Source organism: Coccinella septempunctata, chromosome 5 (genome assembly GCF_907165205.1).
Source record: "Coccinella septempunctata chromosome 5, icCocSept1.1, whole genome shotgun sequence".
NCBI lineage: Eukaryota > Metazoa > Arthropoda > Insecta > Coleoptera > Coccinellidae > Coccinella > Coccinella septempunctata.
The window spans coordinates 14,728,892-14,746,880 of record NC_058193.1 but is presented as its reverse complement, the minus strand read 5'-3'; the positions used below and the strand labels follow the sequence as shown (position 1 = coordinate 14,746,880).

Sequence of the window (17,989 nt, the reverse complement as noted above, 5' to 3'; positions counted from 1 at the left end):
GAACTCTATGGGAACTCTATGAGTTCAATGGAGAACTCATTGGTAACCATAGAGAAAGGGAGGGGGTCTCTGTTGGTAACAATTTCTTTCTCAAGCGGCAACGAAAAAGAAAAATACTTAGTGTCTATGGGCAAACTAACCTCTTGGCCAAAGATTAGAGACTTAACTTAACCTCAATCTTCAACTCGGTGACATTGAACGTATGGACGTTATACCTTATCCCCATATTATCCTATAGTCGATAAGTGAATTCGAAGAATATGGTCTAATCTTAGTTGTTAAACAGTGTAAGTGTAAAAATAGGGAGGAGTGACAGTATAAGTTCTACTAAAAAAATATCTTAACAGCAACAATCAGTTAATTTCGGATATTGTGGTTCATGTAAGATCAAAATGTTGAAGCGTACCGCTCGTTCGAGACGAGAATTTATATATAGAAAGTCGAAGGAAGAACAACATCGTGCTATTCAAAAGAAAAAAGACCTGGTAAAAAGTAGTATAGCCAATAATTCAACTATTCATGGAGACTTGCAGAGTAAGGCCTTGTATTTCACTCGGAAAACCGAGTACGATGATGCTGGACCTGAAAGGGCTGTGCAGATAGGTGGAGTGAGTGGAGGGGCTTTTGCTAACTCTCAAGATGATGAATATAGATATGCTGGTAGAGAAAACCCCAAAATAATGCTAACTACTTCACGAGATCCCAGTGCTAAATTGAAACAATTTGCGAAAGAGCTTAGATTAATATTTCCTAATGCTCAGAGAATGAACAGGGGAAACTATGAAATGAAACAATTGATAGATGCATGCAGAACAAATGATGTAACAGATTTTATTATTGTTCATGAACATAGGGGTGTTCCCGATACTCTCATTGTTTGTCATTTACCTTATGGTCCCACAGCTTACTTCACGCTATCAGACGTTGTCATGAGGCATGACATTCCAGATATTGGAACAATGTCTGAACAGTACCCACATTTGGTTTTCCATAATTTTAAAACAAGTTTGGCAGAACGTGTGATGAATATTTTGAAGTATTTATTCCCAGTACCAAAAGAAGATTCCAAGAGGGTAATAAGTTTTGCAAATCATGATGATTACATCTGTTTTAGACATCACACGTACAAGAAGGTGGATAAACAGGTGAGAATCAATTTCTCTTAGTAAGTACTTGTAACATGATCTTGGGATAATTTGTAAGGTGCTCACATTGATAATAACGAGGGGTGAACCGGTCATGAAAATGTTGTAAACCACAATTCAGACAATTCACGCAATTCCTATAATAACATATAAAACAATTCAGACAATTCCAACAATTCACACAATTCAAGAAAATTCATGGCAATTTCTGACAATTCACGGACAATTCATGAAAATTCAAAACAATTCATACCAATTCAACACAATTCAATACAATTCATGGCAATTCATATTTCAGAGTAAATCTCAAATATGCAATATCGAAGTTTTTTCAGATCATACTAAGTATATTTATTCAGATTAAGTTCCGGTTTCACGAAGCTAGATCAGGGAATCAACGCTTGATTGTCGAAAATAATGAAACAACATTGACATGTTTGCAATCGATTTCAACAACAATATGAAACTGGATAAGTGAACTGCCAGGAATTCTTGAGAATGGTCGTGAATTGACACGAAATTTTCGTAAATTGTCAGGAAATTTTGTGGATTGCCGTGAATTGCTATAATTTGTCAAACAATTCACGAATTGTTTGAAAATTCTTATGAGTTTTGTGAAATTGTTATGAATTCCAAAGAGTTTTTTAATTATTAGGCCATGCGCTGACATGAAAGCTTTAGTTCTGCAATTTTCTAGTTGCAGAAATAAGTAGTATGCACGAACCATATACTGGATGCATGTCCATTAGGTGTATGCATATTTTTCAGTTCGTTAGATCGGGTTGACTTGGTGGCCGTGGAACCAGAAATTTTGTTCTTACTTTAGTAAACAGTGGAAAGAAATGAGATGTGTAGATGAGAATTACGGACTTTTACTATTATTCATTATTTAATTATTTGAAAATCAGATAAATAATTAAAACTGAAAGTTACTACTAGATATACCTATTATTGGTTGAATATTTCAAAAATGATGAATTACAGGCATAGATTAATAAAACAGGCATATAGTTGATGTGACATTTTTTGATGGTTTTCAGAAATAAAAATCATAAGACGAAATTTAAATTAAGAAGTGGAATTCATGACTGTGAGTTATAATAAATAAGTGGGTCGCGGGTTCGAATCCTTTCCGGAGGTGTACTTTTTCAGAATTCAATAAATGTCTGCATGCCGTAAACTTCTTTATTTAATGTAAAAATCATAATTAAATTGGGGTTCCCATTTTAAGTTTATAACGACGTTTTTAATTAAAATTTTGCCTGTTTTTGTGGATATCTGTGGAATTCTTCCGTCAATATGTGAAGTGAAAGACGTACAACATAACTTCAATAATAAGTACTGAAAATTTCATTCTTCTAACGTGAAAGGGCAAGTAGCTTTGATCATCTTTGTGATTGATCGTCTCGAATACAGAATATTTTTCCAAGAGCAGAAATATGTCCCTGGAAAGCTTCGAAATATAAGTGAGGGGATGATCGTAATCCCATTAAAATTCGATGCCGGATCCAAAAATGTGAAATTTATTGGGCATACAAGTGAGTGACTAAAACTCATACAGGGTGCTAAAAATTGATGCGATAAAATTCAGGAGGTCAATGCTCGTATGAAATTTCCTCAGCCGACCCCTTTTCGAGATATCACCCTCAAAAGGTGGTGACTGAAATTGAGTTTTTATTTTTCTTTGGAATACTGGTATTTACCAGTATTCCATAACACGTAGACTACGTTCGTGTATTTTGGCTGGATGCGATCATTTCCAGCATTTATTATAAACCTTCCACATTTTGCTTCTTTACTCTTTTCCACTCAATTTATTGAAAACATTTTAAAATATGGTTTTTCTATTCAGCTATTGTTTTTGGGAAAAAAAGTTTTGATATGAAATTAAGTAGGGTTGCTAATTTCACACCCGTATAATGTAACAGGAATATTGAAAAATTCCCGGGGTTAGTCATAAGCGAGTGCACGAAAAATACAGAATTCTAAGTTTCTATAATAGCTTCAATGGAATTTCAGAAAAAAAAAATAAAAACTGAATTTTAGTCACCACCTTTTAGGAGTGATATCTCACAAAGGGGTGGGCTGAGGAAATTTTGTTACAGGAAAGACCCATCTTAATTTCATATGACCCATCACCTCCTGAATTTCGTCGCATGAATTCGGGAACACCCTGTATATTTCACATATTCCAGATTTCAACGACATCTCGGATAACCCACTGAAAATGAATTGCGTGAAAATATCTTCTGTAGTTTTTCGTATGATTTTGGGTGGGATTAAGAAAGAATGACCCTGTATACTAGGTATGCCCATATAAATGAATAGATGCTACTCGTTTATAAGACTAGGAAGTTGCACAACTGAAAATTACATGTCAGCGGATGCATAATAATTTAACAAAATGCTTTGCAATTCATAACAATTCGCGAAAATTCATGACAATTCACAACAATTCCTGACAATTCACGACAATTCTCAACAATTCCTGGCAATTGACGACAATTCATGATAATTCCTGGCAATTCAATTCATGACAATTCAAAACAATTCCTACAATTTGTACACCACAATTCAAGACCGGTTCACCCCTCGGGTTGGGTGCATTAAAGAGAGAAGAGCTTATGCGTTCTAATCGAATAAGAAAGAGATGAACTGATTCCGTGTGGGCAATTTCAAAATCATATGATGGATATAAACAAATATGTGACGCAGACGTTGCCCACAAGGTGTTCATACGTTGATTTATTATTCACATTATATTTATTCTTGAATGAAACTCACATAATTTTTATATTTTCCATTTCGAAGGAACGTTGAGGAATTCCTGTTTGCCTTCTCGGAAGCTTGTTAAACATTTATTATGGAAAATTTTCACAATTTTCGCAGACATTGCCCACAAGGTGTTGATACGTTGATTATTAATCTCATTACATGTATTCTTGAATAAAACTCACATATTTTTTTAAAAATTCATTTCGAAGGAATGCTTTGGAATTCCTGTGTGTCTTCTCGGAAGCTTGTTGAAAATTTATTTAGGAAAATTTTCGCATAAACTTGTGTTATATAACCTTTTGACAGCTTGCTCACAAACTCTCCATCTTATTCAACCTACCCACCTCTCTCTCACAGGCGGAGTCCATGTTATTATAAGTCTATGATTGTATGACTTTGTTATGATTAAATTTAGCGAATCAAACAATATTTTCCCCATAATTCCCTTGCTAAACGTGAGAACCAATTTTTTTTCGTGCAGTGTATGTGTGGATGTGGCCAACTCCACGCCGGTGGTCTTTGTTTATATCTTCAAATTTTATTAAATTTGCCACTTTTAAAAAATCGTCATTATTTTCATAATGCTCCAAAACTGGATTTCTTCTTAGACAGTCAGCCTCTTGATTCGATTTTCCTGGGTTGTATTTGATTTTGAAATTGTATTGGGATAAATAATAAGTTAAAACTCCTGGCTCCTCATCTGTTCTAGCTTTTATGTTCACATTTTCTAGTGGTTTATGATCCGAATAGACCATAAATTCTTTTCGCATGAGCCAGTGTTGCCAATATTTCACAGCTTCTCTTATTGCTAGACATTCTAGATATATTGCCTTCTTCTCCTTTTGTGCTTCATTCAATTCTTTTGAAAAATAAGCAACTGGCTTTCTATCTCCATTTTTATCCTTTTGTTTCAGCACTGCTCCCACTCCTTTGATACTCGCATCCATAGAAATACCAAACGAGAAGAAGTCCGACTCCCGTACTAAATTTATTGACACTGTTTGTAATCTATGATTTCTAGGCACTACAACAGCGCTGCTCCAAAATCGCACCGACGGAAATCGGAACTACTTCTCTGCGGCATGCATCGGTCGTAGGTGGCAGGCCAAAACCTATTCATTCGATTTGAAATTTTGAACCCCAGTAAACTTTGCGTCGTCTTACTTGTAATTCACAAATGAAACTATTTCATTCATTTGCAACAAAACTAAAGATACTACATTAGGTACCGATAAATTGATGACAAATTTGTTGATTGAAAAATGAATCGTGATTGTAAAAGTATTCAAGTACAAATTATTGGAAAATAAAATAAGAGCAGTTTAGGAAGGAGCGGAATTTTTATTGACCTTTAAACCATATCTCTAAGAAGTTGTTCTGCAGAAAATGATATTGGTTAGGAATATAACGACATAACTATTACATTAAACCAGAAATGAAATATAGGTATTCTTGTAATTGCTCCTGTTTACTGGATATTCGAGGTCTTCTCTTCGTTAAACTCTCTGTTTCTTCTGGTAAACCATTTTCGAGAAAAATTTGTTGAAGGAATGTTGAGTTTTCAAATACTGAAAATATATCCATTAATAAGTAGGTACTCAGTTGCAAAATTGTACTTCATCTCAAATTAATAGGATCTTCATAAGAATAACGCTTGGTTTTGTATGAACTTTGGGTATTCAACTCGGTCGTATTCAAACTCAATGGTATTATTTTTTGAACGAATATGATATAGAATCATATTTTCCAACTTTTTCGACAACCCAAAAAGCACTTCTTGTGGCCAAGCGGCCTGTTATGAGGTTTAAAGAATAGCCACAATTGAGTTGGAGTGATTTTGGAGACAGCGGTCTCATCGAACCGCTGGCCTTAAACCGAGTCAACTTTAAACGTGTTAAAATACAATTTTTCTTTGAAGAACTTATACTTTCTCAAGCCATCGTTGAGCAGACAAATTCCAAGCTTCATGATTACACAAACATAATTATCAAAAAACCAATCACTTACCAGTAAAGCAAGAAACGGAACTAGAAGAACTCATCACTAGAAAGTGATTCCCACTAGTCAAACAAATTATTGAAGAAATAAGAACATTTCTTGGAAAAACTTCGCCAAAATAAATCTGTCATCAGAACAGTATTTCATAGATTGAAAATCTATGTAGGATTTCTATCAAAGATATTATTTTTGATTTCTATAGTAACAAGACTCGACTCTAGCGCCCCAAAGTAATCGCACCGACTGAAGGGCGAACTAAAGCGGTTGCATTTCTGCCTATATAAGTTGGAAGGGGTTGCTCGCATCTGTGTAAATTTCTATTGGTAATTCAGGATCGAAGATTTTAAGAAATGGTTCAGAACTTAACATCGCCTTAATTTTATCAAATGACTCCTGACATTCTTTGGACCATATGAATTTCACGTCCTTCCGTAATAAATTGTATAATGGTTCCAGGATAATTGCACCGTGTGGTACAAATTTATGATAGAAATTTATGGTTGTATTCCGCTTTTCATCTGTAAGTTACAAATCTGTAGCGTACGATCGATCTGTCAGTGTCCGATTCATAGATTCATTAATAATGCAATTCTGGAAATGTTCCTGTAATTATCTTCTTAACAGTGTTACTTTTGAACTACTTATCGTAAATAATTACGGATTCCTGTAAGCTACAGATCACTAAAAATGTCAATTTTCCTGTAGGCTTATAAAAAGTTACAGATTGTCTTACAGATGAAAGCAGAATACCACCATTATTTTCCTAACAATTGACGTATATTCTTTTTAGTTTCTGGAACGGGGAAGATTTTTACTGCAGTTAAAGGCGAATTTTGGCGCTCTAACCACAGCTTACTATGGTTACGGTGTTGTGTGACGTCATAGTTACTGATGACATTTTCTGAAAGGTGTCAACTGTCAGTTTTGTCTGATTTGTTAATGTATTTCCAAATGGAATAATAAATTAATAACTGGAGGTTAGAGGAATAAGGGAAGAGAAACCATACCAAAATATTGGTTTATGTGTCCATATCGATGAACATCTGACAATCTGAATGATATGAACAGAGACATGGAATATGAATTCAAGTTCACACATATCCGAGGCATGTCCATTGAAAATGGCCTTCTTGTGTCACAAATGCTGTTTTGTATCTATCTTGAATTTTCAAAGGAGTTGACCAGAATGCTGAATTTATATCGAGAGTAGAAAACTATTTTCAATTTACAGTTTTAATCATTAGGTCCTCAGTTAACGGAAACGGTTGAGATTGAGGGACAACAATTTTATTTAATTCTCTAAAATCTACAATCTACACAACCTTGTTTTTCTTTCATCTTCTTTTTTATAAGCCAAAGTTACTGGGGCTGCAAATGGGCTATAAGATTCCTCAATCAAATTCTTCTCTAATAATTTTGATACCTGATTTTCTATTTCTCTCCTATCTTCTGCTGTGCATCTATATGGACGCTTGTAACAGTATTTGTCCACCATCAAGTCAATATAAGCTTCATAATGTCTCACAGTACTGACGTCATATTTATCTTTCGCAAAGTGGTTTATCACTATTTCAAATTCATCGGTGTTTATATGCTCATTGAAATTGATTTCATAAAAATTGTTCGAATGCTTTATTTCATCTTCATTTTGTTCACCTAATACATCAGGAATTTCATCATTTTTATTATACACTATTTCTTGTTCTGCATTACAACACTGTATGATCTTCAAGTCTTCATTTTGCATTAATTTAAAAGTTTGGATACAATCCAAGCCAATTAAAAAATCATAATTGAAATTTTCATTTTCTACCACAAGTATATCCATTAGTCTTTCTATGTTGTAAATTTAATTTTAAGTGTAGCTAAACCTTCTGTTTTCTTCTCACCATTAATAGTTTTCAAGTTTACTATTTCTGTATTATTTATAATTTCCTTCGACTTAATTTTTAATAATTTTGCATTAATTAATGATACATTGGAACCTGAGTCGTAAATTCTACAAACTTCTAAAGTATCATTTGATAGTAACTTGAGCTTTATTAATGGTGGCACCTCTAGTTTTTTGGATTTTTATCATTTAATTCTATTTCTTAGGCAGTGTTATTTACAGTTCTCAAAGCAGATTTTTTATTTTTCTCTCTAAACCAGCAATTTTCCTCAAGATGGTAACGTATCCCTTTGTTCTCACTAACACATATTCGACTTTGTTTTTCCAGAATTCATAAATTCAATATTACATTTCTTATCATACCTATTATTCCTTACAATTTGTTCAAGTTTCTCTATTTCATTTTAGAGATCTTCTGTTCCTTTTAAATTTTCTCTATCAATTTTATCAGAAACATTATTAGGTAATCCAAATGCTATAAGGTCTATAAGTGTCCCAGTATCAATTGATTTTCTCACTTTCAATAATAATTTTTCTTTTTTTAACGCATATTCAAGCAATGAACCTGCTTGATATTTAAAGGCGAGAGCATATCTGATCGGTGACCATCCTTTGTTCCCAAACGTATCGCAAAATTTTTTTCCCATATATTCCATTCCATAAGCATACAGCTGTACCACTCAATACCAGAATTTGTCAAAAAATATTTCAGAATCTCAATTTTCTTCTTATCCTCATCGATTTGAAAACGTTCACATTCTTTATTGAAATCTTCAATCCATTGAATAGTATTTGAGCATCTACCAGTGAATTTCTCTATTTTGAAACCTTTTGCTATTTCCCCTCAGGTTTTTGGTTCAAATTGAGAGTAGTTATTTCCAAGAAGTTTCTCAAAAATTTTTTCTAATGTTTGCCCTGAGTTACTAGGAATAGATTCATTAGTAATTTCTTTTTCCTTAATTTCCTCTAAATAGGTATCATCGAACTGCAAGTTTTCTTCTTCATCCAAAAATACTTTTGATATATCTTTTGTCAATTTCATCCATATTATTCTCGTTTGATGTCTCTTAGTTAATGATTTTTTTACCTTGGCATAATTTGAAGTGTTTGTTATTTCTTGGTGAAGATTTGCTGGTTGGAATTCCTCTGGTAGCCCTAAAATCTTCCATCAGGTGTAGCTATTGAAGTTATACATGAAATATTTGATCTTCCATCTGCCGTTGGTTTCACAGCAAAATCAAATCTCAATTTTTTCCATATTTCCAGGAGAAAGTGAAAAAAATGTTGTTTTATAATATGTTCTTTTTATTGGGGATGAAAGACTCAATTGCGTTTCTCTGTAAATATCAAAGTTTTATTTGCTAATATACAAAACAATACTGCTGCCTGTAAATATCAAAGAAACAACATTTAAATCCTTCAATTACAATATCTTTTATCGATAATTATTTTAGAAATCAAATTTAATCCGTCACAATTATATCAAATAATACGAACTTAAAATATGACAAAACTAGGATCAGATAACACGACACATTCTTCTTGAAAAGCGATATTTTCTTTGCATACATAAACAGGGTGTTTTCAAAGGGGTTTTTTGGACAGAAGGTAGAAATCACCAAAATAAGTCATTTCACCAAAAATGACAGTTCTACCTTCTGTTGAAAAAAGCCTCACCTTAAAATACACCCTGTATAGATCTATGTATCTATAATACAATAATTATTTAATTTTCTAGATTGAAATGGAAGAGGTTGGACCTCGCTTTCAACTGAAACTGTTCGAAATCAAGCTTGGCACATTGGATACCGCAGAAGCCGCTGATGTAGAATGGGCCTTGAGACCGTACCAAAATACATTTTCTAAAAGACGTTTCCTGAGCGATGAGGACGGATGGCTGCAGGAAGATCATCCTGAAAATTTGAGATGAGGAAAGGACTCAAATATATATATATAAATTCTACTGTGTTTTATACTATTAGAAAATAAATTATTTCTTCTTTACTTGATTTCCAATTCTGTAGTTATGTCAGGAGTTTAGGGCACAAATTCATTTCCATGGCGATCACCCACTCATCAAGGAACTGAACCCATCCAATAGTTGGTGAGCCGAAGAGGGAAATTCGGGATTTACTCGAGCGTGTCAGATTAATATGAGGTGACATACCTTGGACCCTGTAGAGTACCTCTACCAAAAATTAGACCTGTATATAGGGGGAATTGTCTAGGACAGCCTGTCAGAATAGTGAAAAAAAACGATCATTGTTTATACTCGAGCGTGTCAGATTAAGATATATGTGGTTAATTACATGTTAAAAAGTATATATTCTCTCAATCTGACAATTTAATCGTGTCGAAAATGTGTGGGATGCCGCCAAAGTTGCAAAAAAAAAACGTCACCTGTACATTCTCGAGCGCGGTGGCGTTTTTTCTTATTTTGAAGCTAATGATTCAAGAATAACGGAAAAACTATAATCTGACAGTTTTAGCAAGCCGAAACAATAAAAATTGGCCATAAATATCACAAAAATTAGTTTTTTTGAATTTTCTTCTTCCCTGGGCTTCAAATCTTTTTCGCATTCATTATAAAAATTGTAGAGCATAACATTTTCTACAAATTTTGTCTCGAGCAATTTTTTCTACGTTCAAACGTTTTTGAGATATATGGTGTAACGTGGTTTCCTCGGAGATACTTATCTCGAGCGCCAGCTATTCTTTTCACTAGGAAGAATAGCAAACCTACCAGAGTAGCTGTTAGTCGGAGACAGAGTTCGCTGTTATCTAGGGTGGTAGCGATAACGAAGTAGTCAAAATTAAATTATGTACCAGTTTATTCATCATCGGAAAATGATCATATAAACAACGGAAATATGTGTAGGTATGAAATATGAGCGAATCGATCAGCAAACATACATTCTGAAAATTCGATCCGATCACGAGCACTTTATAAAGTTTTTATCGGGTACAGTGAAAAATCAAAGGTTGTTATATAATAAAATGCGCCAACCAGAACTGACGAAATGGATACTAAAGATGACCTCGCGAAGTGAAATGTCTTGCTACAAGTTGCTATAGGGTTTCGGGATGTAATTAATTATATTTCTCCAAAAATAAAAGAAACAACAACCAGGGCGGATCTACTCGAGACTTTTATTCACTACCCCATGGCTTACGCTCCATGACTGATAGCGAAGAAAAGATCTATTTTGAGCGCAACTACGGGATTTCACTGACGACGAGCGGTATCTCTTATTCTCTACCCCAAGGGCTTATGCTCCATGACTGATAGAAAAGAAGAGATTTCTATTTCAACACTTATGACGCGGGAACGCGAACAGGGGGTTGACGGGACTTCCTCTTCACTACCCCAAGGGCTTACGCTCCATGACTGATAGCGAAGGAAAAGTCAGACTCGCGAAACAGTGTAAAGTACGGTGAAAGATAGCTAAACAGAAAGCGATATAGTACAGCAATGTCAAAGAAATAACCGGTATAAATCCAATAAAGAAACTGAACGATATAGACGAGGACCTACCTCCTTTACTTCAAAGCACTCGCGGAAAACGAAAATAAAAATTTATTTCAAAAGCACTAAATCTCGCAAAACAAAATATACTCTAATAAAACGTCTCGAACTAAAAATTTGTTGAACGGCTCGTCGCAAACACAGGTAATCAAAGGTTATTCACCATGAAGAATCGAAGAGAAAGAAGGACCCGCCGCGGGGGAAAATCTGCTTTTATAGGCAAATCCCCCACACGTTAAAAATCTGAAAATTCCAGAATGCGACAAGAGTAAAAAACGTCGTCAGCTCCGGTTTATATCGCATATCAACATCATAAAAACGTCGAAATCTTCAACGGTATGCAAGAAAAACAACGTTACATAGATAAACGGTTTTTTACATTTACTCTGCTTATCGGAATGAATGCATTGAAGAGTTGAGAATTAAATATTTTTGAAGGCGGAAATGTGAAAGGAATGCACTAAAATTAATTCCAATTTTCTCAGAAAATTCGGATTCATTACAATGGCGATTAATGCGAGGTGTTTAGCGATACATGCTGAAGCGAAAAGTCACTCGTCGGAAAATAGTACATTCTAAGGTTCAGTCATAACACTAAAATTTTCGTGACTCATTTCGAAATTGTCATCATAGAAATACCTTGTCATTTTGACAATTGTAGATTAGACTGGGATTCTACATTGACCTTGCCCTTTCGCATGTGTGGCTAAGCTTCTCTTCCTCTAACTCGAGAACGGCTAAGAGTATGTAAAATTGCTTCAGACAAAAGTTTTGTAGAATTTTATTATCTACAACTTTCATGATGAATACAAAAACGATTAGACGTACAGGGAGGGAAATATTCGAAAAAAAGGGATTTTTATCATCTTCAAAGTGTCAGATTGAGAAAACCCCCCTTCATTAGTGTCAGATTAATGGGTCAACACGTCTACAACACCCAGATTAACCATCTGTATGAAAATCTGACAGGCTTGAGTATGTACAAGTAACGATTTTTTTTTACATTTTCAAAGGACCGCTGTGACCTTGCGTCACGTCCAAATTGTCAGTCCATTTTCAACTCTTCCGTACGGCCAGTTTCACCGCGCAAACTGTCAGATAAGCATGAATTCATTATCAGAGACACGTAGAGCATAAACAGTATCTTAATCTGACACGCTCGAGTACGTACACCTGACGTTTTTTTTTTACATCTTTGAGACTCTGCAGACGCGTTCCCCACCGCTAAAAGTGCATACATCGTAGAACCTTTTTTTCTTTCTACCATCTAATCTTCAAAATCCACTAGGTCTCCACGACGCTCGAGTAAATCCCGATCAACCAGCTTCAGGCACAGGGAAGTTGTTGGGAATTACCACTGTGAAAATGCGACTTCACAATGTTGATTAAAAAAAAGGCCACCAGTACTTGATAGCAAAATAATACTAATACGCATAACATATTAGAAAAACAGCGAAAATAAATGAGAATATTATATGTGTATAGTGTGTATAGCAACTGATATATCCTATATTGAATCTATGACTGCGAAACCCAATAGCATAGATTCAATATGAGAATATTATATCTAACTAGCCGACCCGGCGAACTTTGTTTCGCCTTAGATATACATAAAGTTACTCATTGGTATTTTTTTAAGCAGGAACTTTAAATTCGCCTAATAAGGTGAATTAAAATAGGTATGCACTTTGATATTTACATTAAAAGAATTCTCTTTATTTAAGAGGTAGGTACCGAATTGTTGTACCTATTATAATTTTTTTTTTTTGAATTCAATTCCTTCATTGAAGTACCTTGTTATGAACGACTTTCTTAGTTTTTTCCCAGGTGCGAGAATAAATAGAGCAGAAGGTTTGCCGTTTCTTGAACATGTAATAAACTGTGTTGTTGATTTCTTTACGAACTTAATTTGCTCTTATTGGGCATAGATGGAGAACCATCTTAGGAAAATAAAACGAGCAGTGTAACTTGTACTACGTCTATTTCTCGATTCATTGTTCTTCAAGTAAAATCATTCACCTATGCTTTCGACCTACTTATTGACAATTTGTTGTATCATCAGAATGTGGATACACGGAAGACAATGGCTAAATTTATTAACAAACTAGGTGAAATAATTGGTTATCCTATTTCGAATAATGCTTACTGTGAAAAGGGGATCGGACTCTAAGGAATTTCAATATTTTCGTTTGAACAATAACTATGATTATGAGTCCATTACACCTCCCCCGGTTAATTAAAAAAAAATTTTTTTACCCTAGTACAAGTTTTTTTTTTTGATAGTAATGATCATGAAAATTCAAAAAACAATATTGACACAATTGGTTAACCTTAACACACTTAACTCACTAAATAAAACATATAATTATATCGATATTTTTTTTTTTCATTACATATTTTATTGAATAAACAACTTAACCCTATTTTTATGAATTTCACTAGTCTTATTACCTATTTTAATAACTACATTAGGGCCCTTATCTTCTAACACAGCGAATGGTCCTTTAAAAAGTTCATCATTCTTGTTGCCCGCTGCATCATTTCTTATTAATACACTATCGCCTATTTTAAAACTAATTTCCTTTCTAGATGGATCTAGTTTTTCTTTTCTCTTAATTTTTGAGGTTAACAAATTATTTGACGCATCATTCCATGCTCTTTGCAATCTATATTTCAATTCAAGTGGGTAATTTTCAAATGTATATATTGGATCCACTCTGTTCAAAAGATTGGAGGGTAGTTTGCAACTTTTTCCAAATACTAGTTCGAAGGGGGTGTATTTTGTATGAGTGTGAACAGTATTATTATAAGCGAAACACCAAAATTGAATCCAAGAGCTCCAAGAATCTGGATGGTTTTGACAATGCATTCGCAAGTACGCACCTAAGTGTTTATGAGTATTTTCAATAGAGCCTAGTGATTCATGATGATATGCTGTCGAATTGATATGCTTGACTTTGAGTAGTTCACATATGTTTTTGAAAATACCGGAAATGAACTCAGTTCCCTGGTCAGTGGCAATGACCTCTGGGATACCATACTGTAGTATAAAATTTTCAACAAATGCCTTAGCAACACATTTAGTTTCTTTGCTTGGTAAAGCATAACACCCTACAAATTTTGTTAATTCACACTGAGTAGTAAGAATATATTTATTTTCAGATATATCGGTTGTAAGTGGACCCACGAGATCTAGAAATACCTTTTGAAAAGCTGAACTTGCAGTTGTTGTGATTTGAAGCGGTTGCTTCGTTATAACTGAATGCTTATATTTTTGACAAGAATGACATCGTTTGACATAGTTGACTATGTCTTTTTTTATGCCTGGCCAAAAATAATATCGTCTGATATTGTTGAACATTCTATTGATCCCAGCATGTCCTCCAGTGGGAAGAATATGAAAGTCATTTAGTATAAATTGTTTACTGTCATTATCTTCAATTTTCTGGACGTCCTTAATAATACAAATTTTCAAATTGTTGTCTTCAATTTCCTTCCTTGCGTTAGCTAACTCTTTTATTAAATTTTCGGTACCTTCGTTTTTCGTAATGAATATCTCTGCTATTCCATATTTATTTAAAATGAATTTCAAGTCTGTCAACGAAGTCCCTAAGGCAATCAGCGTTGATCCAGAATCTTGTTTCATGAATAATTTTTGTTTCTCAATGTCGTATACAAAGTCATTTAGTTTGAAATATTTATTATTGTCGCGACTTTTATTGTACTTATTGATGAAGGATTTGTCTCCAATCGGTATTAATTCTAGGGATTCTAGTGGTTTTTTCAATAACTCCACAATTCCAGGGTGATCAGGCCTGTAATCGTGAGCTAGTTTACTAGAATTGTCTTCAACGTTATTCTTTGAACTGTCAGTAGCTTTTAATTTTGCTCTCGTCATAACGAGCACTTTGTCATTGTTTGCTAAGTCTTTTAAATTCTGCGAGTCTAATGTTATTCTTGATAATGAATCTGCCAAAATATTATTTTTTCCTTTGATATACTCGACCGTAAAGTCGTATTCCTCTAATATTAACCGGAATTTTGTTAATCGACTAGATGGGTTTTTCATACCAAATAAGTAAATGAGAGGGCGGTGATCTGTGAAAATTTTAAATTTTCTGCCGTAAAGGTAAGGCCTAAATTTTTTGACTGCCCACACAATAGCTAATAACTCTTTTTCTATTGTGCTATAATTTTTCTCAGCTGGATTTAATGATCTGCTTGCATAAGAAACCGGTCTGTCATTGTCATTACACAAAATTGCCCCCAAAGCCACTCCTGAAGCATCACATTTTAAAATGAATTGTTTGTTTTCTGAAAAATCTGGAAATTGTAAAATTGGAGGTGATATAAGGCATTGTTTCAATGTTTCGAATGAATTTTGACATGCGGCTGTCCATTGAAAAACAACCCCTTTTCGCGTTAAGAAATTTAATGGCGAAGCAATTGTAGCAAAATTTGGAATGAATTTCCGATAGTAATTCGCAGATGCAACAAACCTTTTAACTTCCTTACCATCTTTCGGGAGGGGAAAATTTTGCATAGCTCGTATTTTTTCAGGATCTGGAGAAATTCCTTTTGAAGTAATAACGTGGCCTAAATATAAAATTTCTTTTTTCAAAAATTCACATTTGATGGGATTTAATTTCAAATTTACTTCTCGAAGTCTTTGGAATACTTTTATCAAATTTTGATTATGATCTTCCAAACTATTGCCAAATACTATCAAATCATCTAGGTAAATGAAACAGATATCATAATTAAGTCCTGACATGGCTATAGTCATAGCTCTTGAAAAAGAACTTGGGCTAGTTTTTAGACCCATCGGTGCTCTGGTCATCTGAAATTGACCCCGATCCGAGGTAAAAGAAGTATAAGGTCTAGAAGTATGATCTAATTCTAGTTGATAATAGCCTTGGTACAGATCCAAATGTGTGAAATAAGTCGCTCCTGATAGTGAATCCAAAATTTCTTCTATACATGGCAAGGGGAACTTATCATCTTCGATCCGTTTATTCAATTGTCGGTAGTCGATAACAATTCTCCATTTTTTATTTCCGTCAGGCCCAGTTTTCTTTGGCACAATTAGTAATGGAGCCGACCATTGCGAATTTGAGGGTTCAATGATATTGTCTGATAATAATTTTTCTATTTGTTTATTTATTTCCGTCTTCTGAGCGTGCGGTAACCGATACGGTTTAATGTAGGCAGGTGATGCTCCTGGCTGCAATTTAATCTTTTGTTTACAAACATTCGTGACCGTCAGACTATCATTTTTGAGGTGAAATATATCTGCGTATTTCGCACAAATTTTATGAATTGATGTTTTCTCTTCTTTATTCAGATTAGATACATTTATTGAATGGAGTAATTCCTCAATACGATCTACTGTCATATGTTTTTCATCGAATTCACAAATCGAATAAAAATTCAGAGGTTCGACGTATGGCTTGAAATTTCTTATTTTTATTTCTTTTTCGTTCGTATTTAAAAACCTGATTGGAATATGATTTTCTACTGGTCTGCTAATGCAACCGGCTATAAAAACTCCTTCGCAGATTTGGTCTGGTATAACAACACAATCTTCGGCAATATCGCATTTTAAATATTTTATTATTTCACATCTAGCTGGAATTGTAGTAGTTACATCATAATCGGATTCAAGTTGCAAACAGATTCTTTCACCGCGAATATTTAAACTCATTTTGAAATCTTCATAATCAATTGCAGCTGAAAATTTTGTGAAAAAATCTGATCCCAACACTCCATCTACATTTTCCATGAAATGCTTCATTACGATAAATTCATGAAATAGATTTATGCCATTTATTTCAAGATTGACACCAACGTTACCCAAGGAAAATACGTATCCTGCGACACCTTGTACTTTAATTTTCTCTCTTCCATCTACTCTGAAATTACCATCCAAGCTTGACTCAAAAATCACACTAGCAGTCGCACCTGTGTCTAATAAGAATTTCAAAACATTCGCTCCATTTCTCATACATACGTAATTCAAACCATTCATACTCAAAATAGTTACATGTTTTTCATTAATTTTGTCTGTATTCACGAAAAAACAAATCGTTATTTTCTTGGGTTGCGGTTGATGCGTTCGGCGTTTCTGAATGTCCTTGAGTTTCTAGGAAAAAAGACCTTTGATTATAATTATTTCTGAAGTATCTAGATCCTCTATTAGAACCACGACCTCTATTGAATCTACCGCGAGAGTTTTGGTGATAAGAATTGGTTGGGTTGTTTCTGTTATTAGATGAATTATTATCAATTGCTCGAGGGGGATAATTTCCACGTTGATTGAATTGCCTTGAACCGCGAAAGTTTCTAGTACTGCGTTTGTTTCTAGTTGAATATCGAAATATTTGTTCAGAAGCACCGGCTCTATTAGAAATCTCTTCGTCTTTAGCTCCGCTAAAAGCATCTTTTAACGAGGAATAGTTACGTGCTTTAATAATGGTTCTTAGATTCGGATCTCGTAATCCGTTTGCGAAAGCCGTTATTGCTAATTTCTCATTAATTTGGGGAAGACATTTCAGAGCATTTTTATCACCGTCAGCTTGTGATATTGTAAGATTCAACATCATTTGTTCAATTTCTTGACCGAATTCATTTATGGATTTTTGTTTCTGTCGTGCC

At 34.2% G+C, this 17,989-nt stretch overlaps 1 protein-coding gene and 1 long non-coding RNA gene across 2 annotated transcripts; one reads left to right on the top strand and one right to left on the bottom strand.

Annotated features, from left to right (window-relative positions):
- The first annotated feature begins 155 nt into the window (after positions 1-155).
- LOC123313226 (U3 small nucleolar ribonucleoprotein protein IMP4) lies at positions 156-9,813 on the top strand. The gene is made up of 2 exons (XM_044897995.1): positions 156-1,145; positions 9,548-9,813. Exons 1-2 carry the CDS (start codon positions 393-395, stop codon positions 9,737-9,739), a joined length of 945 nt encoding a protein of 314 aa, XP_044753930.1. The 5' UTR covers positions 156-392; the 3' UTR covers positions 9,740-9,813.
- LOC123313229 lies at positions 9,558-11,581 on the bottom strand. Its single transcript, XR_006537731.1, has 2 exons — positions 11,345-11,581; positions 9,558-9,722 (listed from the first exon to the last, which is right to left on the bottom strand). It is a non-coding gene; the product is annotated as an uncharacterized LOC123313229 (long non-coding RNA).
- Positions 11,582-17,989: the final 6,408 nt, after the last annotated feature.

Bases quoted from the DNA above. Each gene is read 5' to 3' on its own strand.
- LOC123313226 (XM_044897995.1), top strand. From the start codon at position 393: ATGTTGAAGCGTACCGCTCGTTCGAGACGAGAATTTATATATAGAAAG. The intron at 1,146-9,547 runs GTGAGAATCAAT...TTAATTTTCTAG, and splicing joins ACAAGAAGGTGGATAAACAG to ATTGAAATGGAAGAGGTTGG.